The following is a 15,470-nucleotide window of genomic DNA, read 5'->3' as shown; positions in this document are numbered from 1 at the left end:
TAAATTGGAATAGAAGCTCTTCTTGTAATATGGAGGATTGACGCCTTCCATCGTTTCTGTTGCACCATAAATACCCTAGTGCTTTAAAAATTCCACACCTTTTTTATATTTGATAGGAAAATATTTTGAATATTTTTAAAATTTGAAATGTGAACACTTCATAGATATGTGCAGTTTTCAATGACATTTTTAAGAGGTGGTGTTGAGAAAACTCATTTGTGTTTTTTTTTTTTTACTGTATATTCATGTTTTATCAAAACCACATTAAATAATGTCATAGCATGTTTTTGGAGCTTTCATTCTGTAAGAGGCGTTGAGTTTGTTTCCAAAGTTGATTGTAACGTTGGAATTTCAAGAAAATTATGAGTCTGATTTCTGAGTAGCTCTGTTGAAAATACTTGCTATTGTTAATAGCTTCTTTGCTTTAGAAATACTTACTAGCCTTAGTTACGTGAAAGATATATTTTTAAATACTCCAACAATTTCTCTTTCTTACATCAAGCTGGCATGAATATGAGTCCTGTGTCTCGGTTAAAGAAAACTTGGGCAAAAGTGAAGACAGCCAAATTTGATATTCTTGAGGTAAGCTTTGCCAATATTTGGAGATGGAATGGTTAATTTTACTTTCAACCGCTCTAAAATGCGAGTTTGTCTTCATTATGACATGTTTAATTTACTATGTTTGTGTTCTGTATGGAAGTTCTAGAAGACATAATACGAATTGTTCAGCCGACTTGTGCTCTTTTGATTTGGAGGAAGGAAATTGAAGTTGTTTTTTTTTTTAATTCACAAACCCACCTCCTAAGAATTATTAAAAAAAACCCACCATGTAGGTAACCTCTTTAAAGGGAGATGTATTTGTGGATTGACCTAATGCAGTTCTGCCTTTGAAAATCAAGTTGAGCTGCAAGACAGCTGCCTTGCCCTTTCAGAAAAAAATTATCTTGAGCTAATTGATTGCCAGTTACCTTCAGGTAGTAGAGAGCTCTGTCAAAAGTTCATGTAGGTGCAGTGTATGAGTTTGTGATTTACCCAACAGATTATTTGCCAACAAGTTAATTATCCTGCTGGAAATGGCAGTAGGGTTAATTCAGGTCACTTATTAATAAAATAAAGAAAGTATAATGTTTTGTACTTAAAGCAAGCATGAGAAGTTTATTAATATCATCAGGAGATTTGACTTGTGTTAGGACAACAGATTAAAACTGGATGGCTGCAGCTACCTAAACTCTTCCTTCCCCCACCCTCGGGTGGGAAATAGCCTTCCTTGTGTCAAGGGTGGCTGCACAGCTCAGGAAGTCGCTTTTATTATTGCAGCTCTATTTCATTTGACTTTATTATGCAGTCTGGACTTTGCTGGTTAAGGACGCGCTTTGTGAGCCATGCAGTCATCCTAGTCATTGAAGCGCGGCAGTCAGTCTTGGAGCAGTGAGGTGGGGGCACTAACAGCTTTAGGTGTCGCATCTTACTTTGCCATTGCAACTGAATTGGCTCTCAGAAACCTACACGCTAGGAAGAGCAGAAAATTAGTGCCAAGACCCATTGTAGTCTTAGTTCCAGGATTTTGGCTTCCAAATTAAAGCTGAGCTACCTTCTTTGTGGAGAGAGAAAGAAGGTCCGTGAAGCCTGTCTTTGCTTTCCTGCCCCTGACTTGTACTGGATCCCTTGTTGTGCTGAGTGAACGTTTTTAAGACAAGATTCTCTTCTGATCGAGTGAACAGATAAAGAGATACTGCAGTCCTCTAAAAGGCCGTTTTTGTGGTGCTGCTCAGCAGACCTCTTGCTTTTTAAAATAGTTGCTGAAGTGAAAAATAATTGAGTGTGGTGATGACTGGCTCATTATTTACATTTTTTCATGCCTGGTAGCATCAGATGGACCCTTCTAGCAATTTTTATAATTACCGAACTGCTCTGCGTGGAGCCGCTCAAAGGTCCTTGACAGCTCACAGCAACAGAGAGAAGGTATGTTTACAAATGACTTGGCAGCGTGCAAAAATGAAATGTGCTTGATAAGTTGCATGGTAAGCTGTTGTCTTGGGATTCTGATCCTCAGCAGCTTTACCCTGGTGGGCTTTTAAAAGAATTAAAAGTCTCAAAACCGAATCCTTCTCTACTGGGAAAGTCTAAATATTGCCTGTAAGCTACCAAGAAAATAAATGGGATGTTTGAGGAAACCAGGTGGCTCGAGGAAGCTGACCATCTTAGGGCTGCCAGTTCAGTTTGTCACTGACTGAAATCTGCAAATATGAAGTGATTCCTTTGATTATTTATATAAAATAAGTACACTGCCTCAGCTCATTTCTTTTTTGACAGAGAACTTTATCTTGGAAACCAGCAATACAGATGGAAAGGTTAAGGACTGAGATAAGGTTGCTAGTAATTTGTTCTCATAGCTGCGACTTGTGCTCAATTTTAAGTGGTTTATGTTTTGGGGTGAAAAAGCTTTAAAACTTACTCAGAAAAGGTATTCTAAATCTCAAATCTAGACAGAGCTTCTGTCTAGATTCTGTGGAGTCCCCTTCCTGTGCACAGTCTTTAGATGAGCTTTAAATATACTCTGGAGATTTTTAGTGGAAACGGTGAGATGAATCAGGTGTTTGTGTAATGGAGTGGGTTAAAATCCACCTTTAGATTCAAGAGTGGCTGTGAACTATGCGTTAGTAGAGGTGACATCTTTCTTTGCTCTTCAAAATAAATTAGCTTTTGACAAATAAACTGGGTTTGGTCACACATTAATGCAGAATCTCAGTTGTAGTTCTTGTGGAAAGAAGCCAAATAGTTGCTCCCCACTTAGAAGCATTGCTTATCAACTGCTGTTAATATTAGGACTTCATGCTGTGTTTAATATACCCGATCTTGATGCTCGTAGAATAAACTACCAGGCAGGATGAAGCAAATCCACATGCAGTCTGCCGGTCTATATTGTGGTTATACACATGTAAATTAAAAACAGGGATTTTTTTCTGAGTCCTGAGGATCTGTTCACATATCATTCAAAATACTGGAAGTTTAAATGCAAGATGCTTACTTCCTTTCAGAGAAGAGTGAGTTTTAAGGCTTCAAAGAAAGAACTTATTGAAATGGTGCAGCAAAGTCTTCCATGGAACTACTGATATTTGTTTTATCCCCAGTTGCAACAAGGACGTGCAGCTGTGAAAATTTTTGTAGGATGCAAATTAAAATACAATCATTTTAAGAACGTAAGAATGTTCCAGCATTCTCCAAAGAAAAATATTTTGATTTGTTCAGTTGGCAGGAAATGCTTCGTTTTGAGTCAGTCGGTGCCAAGGTTCAGTTTCGTGCAGGAGCTCAGGGAATTGTATTTCGAAAGCCATTTGTGCTGCTATCCCCAGATTTTCCATGCTGTGCTTTAACATGCATCTCCTTTCATTTACCAAGCAAGAGGGAGAGCTGTACTAAAAGATACCCTGCAGGAACTACATGTAAGAAGTAGGCACCTCTGAACTCTTGTGTTCTGGCATCTGCAAGGAAGAATGAGAAAGTGAAAACAAGAGGGACATGACATAGAAATGAGATGAGTTAGGCTTATTGTTATTCTAAACATGCCTCATAGCCACAGTTGACAAGCAGTGGAGTGCCAACAGGTACTTTAATTGTGACCTTGAGAGAGCTACATACCCATAAGAGTTCAAAGTAATGGTGGCACTTTGGCACAAAACTGGAAATAAAACTGTATGGATTAGTTTACCTTCCAAAGGATGACTGTCTTTATAGAGAAACATCATGTATTTTTAAATGTAGTGAATGCAGAATTTTTGTCTAGTGAAAGAGAGATATCATACAGATCTTAGTCCTTTGATATTTTGCTTACTTTTTGCACCACCTGTCTTCCTTTTATTTTTCTCTGTAGAACATTATATTTTGATGCAGTACCAGACTGAGAATAATGTTGTTCTTTCCTTAGATTGTAATACCTTTCTTCAGCCTCTTGATCAAAGATATTTACTTCCTCAATGAGGGTTGCGCCAATCGTCTTCCAAATGGTCATGTCAATTTTGAAGTAAGTAGAGCACTGAGTTGGGTATTGATAAAGGATCAGCCCCTTTAACAGAAAACTGAAGTAAATCATGGTTCAAGTTCCACTGGATTCTGGGAGAGCAAAATTAGACTTGAATTTGAGTGTATCTGCTACTTCTCACAGGAGCTGGGAGGTAGTCAAGATATTCACAATTTTTTAAGGGGAAAAAAGTCAGAACTTTTTCCCAGGGCTCTAATTCATCTAAACATTTCAACTCATAGGTCTATTATACTGAACAACAAAATCATTCAAGTTAGTATTTTAGAGCTGCCTTGTGAATTCCACATGTAAAAGGTGAGGTCATCCTCTGTCAAGATACGGATGCAGTATTTTCATACATGTAAGTCACAGATGATTGTCTTTGAAGAAACATGATAGTGCAGCAGGAAAGAGTTTTCAGTCGCTTGTCTTCCAGTAGTTGTTCTGCCTCCAATTTTACACTTGTTATCTGACAGCGTGGGTTACCCATTGATTTGTTTGCTGGTGCTTTCAACTTTCAAGAAGCCTGGGTCGCGCACAAAATTACAGTACATTTCGCTTGGAGTCATTGGCCTGAATTAGCCTGGTTCTAAAGCTGTGTGATGATCTAGAATGTACTTTTATTGTAGGAATCCACATGCACTTAAGACATGTTAAAATTTAATTGAAAGAGTTTATCAATGGATGACATCAACACACTACATGGGGAATGTTTATTTTTGGCATAAATTTCCAGTAAGAAAATTGAGCATTTCAGATTAACTAATTAAATGGAACATCTGGATTTTGAAATGTCAGTATTAAGCATCTAGAGACTTTTGATGTGGTAATTACTAAATATTTCACTCTGCAATAAACAAGCATGAGCATCATCAAAGTGAAACGTTGGGCATAAGGAGTGTTATCAGCTCCTTGAAAAGAAACTGAATGCAAATCATGGTCTACTATTTATATTCCTAAGTAGCAACAATTTGACCATGGTGGAGGAGTGGAAAGTCATCGCAGTTTTGAAACAGAAACGCAAAAGTTAGAAGCTGAGTTGTTGAGTCAGATCACGTTCAATTCTAGCTTAAAAGCCAGGGAAAATCCAAGCCTTGGACTTGAAACCAAGATATCTCTCTCTCTTTAAAAAATGTTCAGGGTAAATAGTACTGTTCAATGTATAGCACCTCTTCTGTTTTCTCTTCTATTCTGACAGAAATTTTGGGAATTGGCAAAACAAGTCGGTGAATTTATGACATGGAAGCAGGTGGAGTGTCCTTTTGAAAGGGATCGGAAGATTCTGCAGTACTTGCTCACTGTCCCAGTCTTCAGTGATGACGGTAAGAAGCTCTGGACTTCCTGCAGGTCTGATGTCACTGTCTACCGCTTAGTCTCTCTCCATGTTAAGTTGTTGCTTCCTCACAATGAAGAAAGACTTTGCCCCGAGACATCTTTGTCTGGCAAGTAAATAGTGATTCTCCCTTACAAACGAGAGAGAAAATAAGATTTTTCTTTTTATGTATGTGTGGTCTGTGAGAATTGACTTTATCCCTTTTTCTGAAATGGAATGAAAAAAATTTGGTATGTGGTCCCATAAATATAACCTGAAGTGTATTTATATGGACTTTCAGGATGCTTTACACTAAAGAGTACTGCCTGAAAAAGAAAACAGGGACTTCACTAATTGCTTACAAAGCACCATGTCCCTGGGCTCAGTTTTTTATTTTAAGTGTTTTCTTCCACTCTTGTGCTTTTGAGTTTTCACTAGTTGTTCTTTTCCCCCGCAGGGTAGCCTTTGTTCTCATGCACTGTTTGTTAGTATTGTCTGGGTGTAATTGTAAGCAATGCTATGCTTCCTAATGGGATTCTGGAGCTCTAATCTGAGAGAGGGGTAGTACAATCCTGCTTCCTTTAACTTCAGTCCACTTTCCAGGGAGAGCAAATTTTAAAACGCCGGTAGGCCTAACGTACTGTATTTGTTTCTGATTGCAGCACTTTATTTGGCTTCCTATGAGAGCGAAAGTCCTGAGAATCACGTTGAAAAGGACAGATGGAAGATGCTAAGGTTTGTGTCAGAGATTACCTGCATCAGTAAATAAAGAGAATGGGATACAGAGCAAGCATCAAACAGTTAAAACCAAATGGCACACTACGTGTTCGACAGATGGGGCACAGCATTGCTATAAATCCCCCCCTGCAATCTAAGACTCTTGGAAAAAAGAGAGCAGTCGGTCGTTATCTTAAACCCTCCCAGGCCTTCTCTCCCTTAGGGGATGGGAATCAGAATAAGTAATTTTTAATCTTAATTTCTTGTGTTATTCAGTGTAGGAAAAAATGCTTTCTGAACTTCAAAGAAATCTCTGCTTCCTGACAACTACTATACAGAATACTCTGGTTTCCAGGCAGATGTTTCCGCAGCTATTGCATCCCTTGATGTGCCTAGCCTTTCAGACAGGGATGACGTTTGCACAAAGATCACCCTGGGGCAAAAGCATTCATGAAACCAGGTAATGATTTAGAGTCCAGGCTGGGAGAAACAAATTTAAGCAAAATCCTATTTTTGGCTTTTCTTCTGCTGCTGGTTGAACATAGTCTCATCAACTCTTTCATTTTCCTAATTGTGGAAGGATGCGTGAACCATTATGGCAGTGTTTTAGCTCATGCTTTGCCAATCAACTGTTGGGTTTTTTAAAGTTGAATTCATGGCAGCAGAAAAAAATAACCATGTGCATAGATAGACACAGAAGTAAATAGGTGTATGAATAGTCCGTGTTTTCACCCCTAAGCCGTACCTCCACTTAAGTCTTAAAGCTACCAATATCCCAAGGAGCTGACCATTACTCAGATGCTCTTGTCACTGTTGCAGACGGCTGGTACATTAACACCTAGAGGTGCCCATTGATAGAACATCCCAATTCTTCTGATCCACTCTGCAGCACCACAGTGAGATAACCATTCTTGGAAAGGATTCTCAGGCAGTGTTGTTTCTTCCTGGAATATCACAAGGACCAGTTACAGTTCCATCTGATTAACTCCAGTTATTTTGGGGAGAGAACAGAAAGGAAACGTTACTAAAATCAGTGCACGGACACTCTGCATTACACAGGGTGGCAAGATGAACGGACAAAGACACTGAGCTTGAAAATCTGTGATAACACGAACTTCAGTTTCACAGGATCCTTATGCAAGACACTCTGAAGCTGTCTGAGAAGATTTACATCATTCTAATGATTGTCTTTACTTACTTGCATTTCCCTCTTCCTTTCAGGTCAGCGCTTCTGGGCAGAGCCTAGTGCACAAGATAGCTGCCGTTTCTGCCATTGCTACGTTATGTGGATTACCAAGGGGCACAGCTTGGTTTATTTTTCTGAACACTGAGTGGCATTCAAAGTTATAAAAAAATGTGCAGTCAGTCGCAATATTGTGTCAGCAAAGATGAAACGAGTTAACTCAAGAACAAACAGGCAGCTTCTCACATGTGACATACGAGATAAAATCACAGCCCACTCAGCTGTGATTCAGGCTTAAGTATTGATTGAGGACAGCGCTGACAGAATCCTTTGAAGACCTCAGATGCCGCCTATGAATCATTTCACACCTGGATGGAATAATTTTCCCCCTTCCTTTTGCTGCAGCTTGCTGCTACAAGGACTCTGTGGAGTTGATAGTAGATTACAGAGGGGAAAAAATCACCTTTCCTTTCAGTGAAACCCAAGTCTGTATTGAAGAACTTCCATTCCTAATAAGCTGAATATAGCCAGGAACTTTGCCTGATCAGGATTGCTAAGAAGGGAAAGGACTGGACACAACAAATTGGCTGCTGGGGAGTGTTTCTCCCCACCACTGTAATGGTGGCTGGGTTTTTTTTTGTTATGTTTTTGAGTTGGCTGCTGGTAGGCAAACTCATTGTTATTTTAAGTTATTTAAAAAAAATATAAAGTAATAAAAATCAAGGCTGTTGTAGAAAACACCTGCTGCAAAAATATAGTAGCTATGTAGCTTGGACTACAATTTTTAGGGAGGCTTTTTCTTTCTTTCAGCTGTTTACAACTAACCATTACGTGCTACAGACATTCTTATTTTTACTATACAGTTTTGTTACTCTAATTTTCCATACTTGACCTTCTTCTTATATTAGGTTGAACAAGCTGACTTTTCTAGAATAGTCTTTGAGAAACTGGTGTACAAACTGCACTGAAATATGAAAGTATGTTTTTATTAAGTCATTTATATAACTCCTTTTTTTTGAAAGGGTAAGAATGGAGAACACAATCCACTTTGACTGAAATAGCAAGATGCCAAAAAGAAAAAAAGATGAGGCTTCTTCTCAGCTACAGCTATGAACAAAACAGTCTCCCTGTGTATTTGCTTTATGGATTATGTTTATGACTGCGAAGTAGTACACATCTAATAAGTTCATAGTAGCTCTGAATACTTAGTCACTCTATTTATCCTATGAAGAACCCAATGGAAAAAAAAAAAAAGAAACTGTAGCTGTGGATCACCCTGGACACAAAATCACTAAGCAAAAGCACATACTTGGCAGAAAAGGTAGTTGCAATTATCCTGCCACTGTTATTTAAATAAGAAAAGAAATAAGAATAAATATAGCTATTTGTTGCACTGATTCTCTTGAGTTTTAAGGTAAGCTGCTTTTTATGTCCTGTCCATGCCTTCTCAGGCAAGTATTTAGTTTTTTAATTCTGTAAGAACATGCTGAAGTAGCTTTCATCAATGGGGATACTGTCCTTAACTGCAGCCCATTTGCTGGTACAAGGTGCTGGAAGTTACATATTCCATGAACACCAGCACCAGGGCCTCAAGCCCCGATGGTGGAGGAGGATTCCTCTCTTTCTCTCCCATTCGCTGAGTTAGGGTGAAGGAGAAAGAAGAGGCTAACTCTTTGAAAGGAAGAGACTGCTTCTGCAGTTCACAGACTTACCTCCTAGCTTTCATCAGGTGAGGTCTTTTCCCATCTTCCCCTCTAGATCCTTCCCCAATTGTTCAGGCTTATAGGCAGGACCTAGTTTATGTAAAAAGCTGGGGAAAACTGTGTATTCCTCTTCCATGTCTTCTGAAAGTAGGAATATAAGGTACATAAATGAGCTTCCGTGACACAATATTTGCTATCCTTTTTAACCTGCTTTTTGAGACCTGCTGAAATCGATCCATAGGTCCTGAGTGAACTGGTGAATGAAGTTGCTAAGCCACTATCCATCATATTCGAGAGGTTGTGGCAGTCTGGTAAAAGGCCCACTGACTGGAAAAGTGGAAACATAACCCCCATTTTTAAAAAGGGGATAAAAGGAAGACCTGGGGAACTAAAGGCCAGTCAGTCTCACCCCTGTGCCTGGTAAGATCATGGAGCAGATCCTCCTGGAAACTATGCTAAGGCACATGGAAAATATTGAGGTGATTGGTGACAGCCTATATGGCTTTACTAAAGGCAAATTGTGCCTGACAAATCTGGTGGCCTTCTACGATGAAGTTACAGCATTGTTGGATAAGGTAAGAGAAACTGACATCATCTGCTTGTACAATGTGTTTGACGCTGTCCCACACAACATCCTTGTCTCTAAATTGGAGAGACATTGGTCGCACTCAAAGAGTGGTGGTCAATGGCTCAATGTCCAAGTGGCAGCAAGTGACGAGTGGTGTTCCTCAGGGGTCAGTACTGGGACCAGTAGCTATTATTCAACATGTTTGTTGACACGTGGACAGTGGGATTGAGTGTACCCTCAGCAAGTTTGCTGACGACGCCAAGCTCTGTGGCGCAGTTGACATACTGGAGGGGAGGGATGCCATCCAGAGGGACCTGGACAGGTTTGAGAGGTGGACCCATGTGAGCCTCATGAAGTTCAACTAGGCCAGGTGCAAGATCCTGCACCTGGGTCGGGACAATCCCAAGCACAAATACAGGCTGGACGGAGAATGGATTGAGAGAAGCCCTGAGGAGAAGGACTTGGGGTAGTTGGTTGATAAGCTCAACATGACCTGGCAATGCATGCTTGCAGCCCAGAAAGCCAACCGCATCCTGGGCCGCATGAAAAGAAGCGTGGCCAGCAGGTCAAGGGAGGTGATTCTGCCCCTCTCATGAGACCCCACCTGCAGTACTGCATCCAGCTCTGGGGCCCCGACATAAGAAGGACATGGAGCTGTGGGATGTCCACGAAGAAGGGCCACAAAGATGATCAGAGGGCTGGATCAACTCTCCTACGAAGACAAGCTGAGAGAGTTGGGGTTTTTCAGCCTGGAGAAAAGAAGGCTCTGGGGAGACCTTATAGCAGCCTTCTAGTACTTAAAGAGGGCCTAGAAGAAAGCTGAAGAGGGAGTTTTTACAAGGGCTTGTAGTGATAGTATGAGGGGTAATGGCTTCAAACTGGAAGAGGGTAGATTTAAATTAGATATAAGAAAGAAATTTTTCACTGTGAGGGTGGTGAGGCACTGGAACAGGTTGCCCAAGGAAGTTGTGGCTGCCCCATCCCTGGAGGTGTTCAAGGCCAGGCTGGATGGGGCTTTGAGCAGCCTGGTCTAGTGGGAGGTGTCCCTGCCCATGGCAGGGGGGTTGGAACTAGATGATCTTTAAGGTCCCTTCCAACCGAAACCATTCTGTGATTCTAGGAAAAGCCGGAGGGTTGAATACAGGGTTAGCTTACCTGTAAAAATAACTTCTCTGTTTCCCTCCTTCATTGTAACACGGTTTGACTACTCGCCTGGTTTAGAAATAGGTTTGTTATTTATGCAGTTGGAATTAAGCCTTTGTAAATAAAAGGACAAATAGCATTATGCAGCCTTCATCCGGATCGCAGGCTCTGTTATCTTGTGGGCCAGCTTCTTGCGGAGAAAAGGCAGCACATACCAGAGGGATTGCTATGGACAAGACGGCTGCTGCCTTGGCACAGAAGCTGGGCAGCAGGTACAGGAACCTGTGACTGGTGCTTGAAAGGGGAATGCAAATTGCCTAGCCCTGGGCAGGCCAGAGGCTGCTCCTGTAAGCATTAATGAACTCAGTGTTTGATGTTAGAGTGATACGCTCTGCACTGTACCCTCTGCTCCATCACTTGGTGCAGCCACTGTGCTGAGCTTTAATTTTGACCATCCTGAGCTACTGTCAGACTGTTGAACTGTTGGCTTGGCAACAGCTGTTCACACCTGTCTGTAGCAAATAAAAGAGAAAATGGCTGAATCTTCTATGGCTACCCGCTCCTAGAGGAAACATCACAAACTCTCTGAGGAGTTGCGAAAACTCATTAACTCTACAAGTTGAGTGTTCAGCCAGGACTGAAAATCCCAGCTCCATGCTGGCAGATGCTCAGTGCTTAAAGGGGACAGAAGCAACGTTGAAGTCTCGTGTATAAGTGGCTCAAACAGTACGTACTTCTTTATGGTGCAGAGGCGAAAACTGTGGGTCTTACGGACCCATATGAACCAACTTGTTCATGTGTCTGCATGTCTGGCTAAGTCCACAAGAACAATACCTGTCCTTATCATCCAAATATTGCCTTTTTTTCTCCTACTTGGATAGAGCTTCGTGGCATCATCATGAAAGAATAGTTGCATGCAATACTGTGCAAAAGCCTATTTACAACTGTCATCTCTAAAAGAACAAGCAAGAACTTATACTTCCACGTGGTTTTTTGGGGGTTGTTGGGTTTTCGGGGTTTTTCTTCAGCCTTCCTAGACAGCCTGTTCTTGACAGAGCTGAAACTGGTCCTTGATCTAGCACTAAAAAGAACTTTTTTTTGGATAATAAGCAGAATGTCGTTCATTTTCCAGGACTATCATTCTTCTGGGGAATTTTTCCTGTCACTTTGGTTGGCTTTCCTTGTTGTGTGCAGCAGGACCCCTTGTGGGCTTCGGGCAGTATTTCTGCTGGAAAAGAAGAACAATTCTTTGGTAGTGTACCAGCGTTTGATTTTTCTCTCAGCTCCTCTCTGTCTCCTCTTGGTCATGCTGAGCCGGATTTTCCCCACATAAAGGGAGATGCTAATCCCTAGAGATGCATTCCCTCACAGCTGCATTTATCCTGCTGCTATCAGTCAGATACGGATAGCCTGCTTCTACCAAGCAACAGTATCCCAACCTGCGCTTTATGGCCATGGGGTCCTGTGTCATGAGCTGGTTTTTAGCTTGAGAACACAGCTGGGAGAGCTTGAGAACAAGTCTGAAATCCTTTCAAGGGAGCTAGTCTGTTTACAAGGTTACTGTTGTTACTTATCTGCTAAGCTGACACTTCAGACTCAAAATTGATAAAGTTCAGTCAGGCTAAAAGCAAGAGTTTAGTGCCAGAAAGCATATCATTTGGCACCAGCAGACACTTTGCCATTATTCCACTGTGCTGCACTAAGCTCTTGTGGAACATGTTTTTTTGTTTCTCCTTTATTAGAAAATTTTAGCTACAGTGCGACCCAAAAGGGCCAAGTAAACACACTGCCTTTCTTTCATGGAGATTACTTTTCAGGAAGAAAAGTGTAAAAGATAATGTGACTAAAGCAGCTGTTTTTCACCGGTTATTTATGTAGCCAAAGCAATCTGAGTGTCAATGGCACCGTGGGGCAGGATTCTCTGCTTTCTGTTAGAGCTTTTCTCCCCTGCCCCTGTCAAGGTTGGAAGGGGAAGTGGTTCTTAGGTGGACCTCTAGCTGCAGTTGAAAGCAGCATTTGGAGCCAGAGAGCCACAGACAACACAAAGCACCTGTCTTGGTGTTACGGAAGGATCCTCTGTAAGCCCTGAAGTTCGGTCAAGTGGTCGAAAGATGAAATAGCTTTCATTGGAAAGAACCAGTAAGCCATCACCCAGTCCAGGGAGCTCTGATAAACACTAGTGGGAAGGGCGGGGGGAGGCAGGGGGAGAGGAGTCCCTTGGCCTTTCAACTGCTTTTCTTTATTGTCTCATAACTCAGTGCATTTACATTTGGGATGCCTCACTGCTTTTTATATGCATTTTTATGGGGAGAAAAGTGTATATAGAAGACCATCACAAAGAGCTGTGGCTGAAAGTTCAGGGCTGGTGACTCAGAAGGGAGTGAATGATGTGGGCAAAGCAGTTCAGAGAAGCTCACCTTGTTGTCAAACAGATCGACCTCGTTTGTATGAATCAATGTTATCAACACCTATTGATAATGCTGTCTCCAAGGACAGAAGTATGTTTTGAAGCTACCATGAGGGCCGTTAAAGCAACCACCTTGATGCTTTGTTTTTTATTTAACCGTAAAGGTACTAACACATTTGGACAGCCAACGTTCCTGGCCAGTACCTTTTTCTCTTTGTGTGTGCAACTGCAATAGAGGCTTTACTATTTACTCCAGAGAAACACACTAACATTTTCTTTGCTGTGTCTCTCAGAGCTGGGCCATCTTCCACATTTCTAATCTTGCCAACCTACTCAAAATTGAAAGTATGAAAAAAAAGACAGAATACATGTGAAAAACTGTGCTTCTTGCTGACCTTAACATATACGGGACGACTGTTTTCACTAAATGTTGGTGGAAAGTCGGAAATAATTAGGGCTGGGAGCGAGTCAGTCATTTCAGGAGGAGTTGCACTTTCCTTAGAAGACCTCTTCTTCCCCGGGCAGTTCACACAGTTGCAGTTCTGCTTTTCTGTAAAAGAAGCGAGAGGAGGATCTGTGGAGTAACAGAAAAGAGGATCTGGTAGAAAGTGAATTGGCGTCCCTTTCCTGAGACACACATCACCTAGTTGTGGCCCGTGGTATTGAACAGAAAGAAGTGCAAGCAAGGAAAGTTTAGGTTACAGTAGTTTGTTTGACGTGCGTATGTTGAACTGCAGTGCGCTGACAAAGCAGCTCCACTCATACTTGGAAATACCATAGCGACTCTCTTATAAAGGGTGCCAGAAATATGCTCTATCTGCTAGACCAGGCAATAGTGATCTTTTGCTTTAAAGGAAATAACACGAAATTGCAATGGGATTAACCTGGTACTATGACAGCAGAAGTTGATATAAAATCAGAGCAATATGTAAGGAACATACTCACCAGTGTGGTTAGCTGATAGTTTAGAAAACTAACATGTGAAACATGAGAAAAAAAACAAGTAAAGGATATGTTTATTGGGGTGCACACAGCATGATGTTTCTTGCTACTGCTGCTGCCAGGGTAACAACATACTCTGATGCTAACAATGGAGAATGTTACCATGTCTCCTTAATTTCTGTTTGAGCAAATGTATTACTTTTTTGGTACTCGTTTCTAACAGTGTTAATTTTTTGACAAAATTTTTCTTACAGTCCATACAAAATCAAATATTTTCATCCTACAAGGTTGCTTTTATAGTACAGAGTTTTATGACACAGTACACCTTTTGTTGATGTGCTATTAGATTCTTATTATGCTTAAGGAAAAGTCGATCACCTTCTTTAAAAGCAAAACATGCATTTATGTAAGTCCATTTGTATTTCTGTCTATACAAAATCTCCATTTATATAATAGAAGTATGTTTCATTGGATTATTTAAATGCTGCTTTTCTTCACAAAGAATAAAACTCTTTCCTTTTTATTAACTGCCTTGTGAAATAATACTAGTTGCATAACGTCTTGAGTAGAGCAGCAGTTGTATATTTAGCTGGTTTTCAGTTAATTATTTGTGAATATGTTGGCTAGTAATGAAATTAATATATCGGGGGCTTGGCTTGTTTTTAACAGCTGCCTGGCCTCAGAGATCAAAAGATAGAAAACTAACCAAGGGGAAATGAGCAAAGTAACGAAACTTGAGGGAACTGGAACAATTGATGCCGTAACTGGGCGTACAGAAAAAAGGTTTCTGTTCCTCAAGATTTTTGGACAGTTGGTCTGGAAATTTATTCTGAGGAAAAAAAAAGTTTGTAGCTGTACGTCTTCAAACGCTTCAGAGTATAAAGGGCTCTGTAAACTAGCCCCGTGTGTGCTGTTCATCAGAAGAGGTCAGTGCTCATCAGCTTAAGGAACTGATCTGTGACACTTAGCCATGGTAGAACTGATCTGTGACACTCAGCCATGGTACTGTGTTGAATGGGCCAGTCTAAAAAGAGGTAAATGTTAGCAGGAATGTTGGTGAGGAGGTAAACCTGATGGGACCCTGTTTTTCAGATTTCAACCAAAATTCACAGCAGTGTAAGAGGAAGGGGGTATCGCTGCATTTGCATCGGTGGGCTGCCAGTCTGAAAGAACATTTCCTTTACAATATAGGGGTGGGACTTGGCTCACAGATGAAGGTATCTAAATGCGGGTGCTGGTATCTGAGCTGGATATGGAAACTCTCATTACTAGCAATGGACAAGAAAAGCTATTGAGTGTTCAGTGATGTCTAAAGTTGGCACCCCAGGGGTGTCCTTCAGTTGCCTACAGGCAGAGCAGGAGTTCAAGTGCCCTGGGATATCAGATATTTTTCACCTGCAACTGGCAGGCTTGGCTCAGGAGCTAGGGGAGACCCAGATCCTTCCAGATGAACTGCAGGGAGGGGCTGAGAGAAACC

The 15,470-nt window shown here is 41.1% G+C and overlaps 1 protein-coding gene across 1 annotated transcript in view; it reads left to right on the top strand.

Annotated features, from left to right (window-relative positions):
• RASGEF1B (RasGEF domain family member 1B) overlaps positions 1–14,430 on the top strand; it is a 37,281-nt gene extending 22,851 nt beyond the window's left edge. Inside the window, exons 9-14 of the mRNA XM_063336313.1 lie at positions 503–582; positions 1,867–1,962; positions 3,926–4,021; positions 5,217–5,340; positions 5,993–6,065; positions 7,269–14,430. Coding sequence (XP_063192383.1) covers positions 503–582; positions 1,867–1,962; positions 3,926–4,021; positions 5,217–5,340; positions 5,993–6,065; positions 7,269–7,293 — 494 coding nt within the window. The 3' untranslated portion in view covers positions 7,294–14,430. The remainder of the gene's footprint in view (positions 1–502; positions 583–1,866; positions 1,963–3,925; positions 4,022–5,216; positions 5,341–5,992; positions 6,066–7,268) is intronic.
• The last annotated feature ends 1,040 nt before the right edge of the window (positions 14,431–15,470 follow it).

The sequence above is a fragment of the Chroicocephalus ridibundus genome, chromosome 5 (genome assembly GCF_963924245.1).
Source record: "Chroicocephalus ridibundus chromosome 5, bChrRid1.1, whole genome shotgun sequence".
Lineage (NCBI taxonomy): Eukaryota > Metazoa > Chordata > Aves > Charadriiformes > Laridae > Chroicocephalus > Chroicocephalus ridibundus.
Note: the sequence above shows the minus strand (reverse complement) of the source record. Positions and strands in the feature narration are given on the sequence as shown.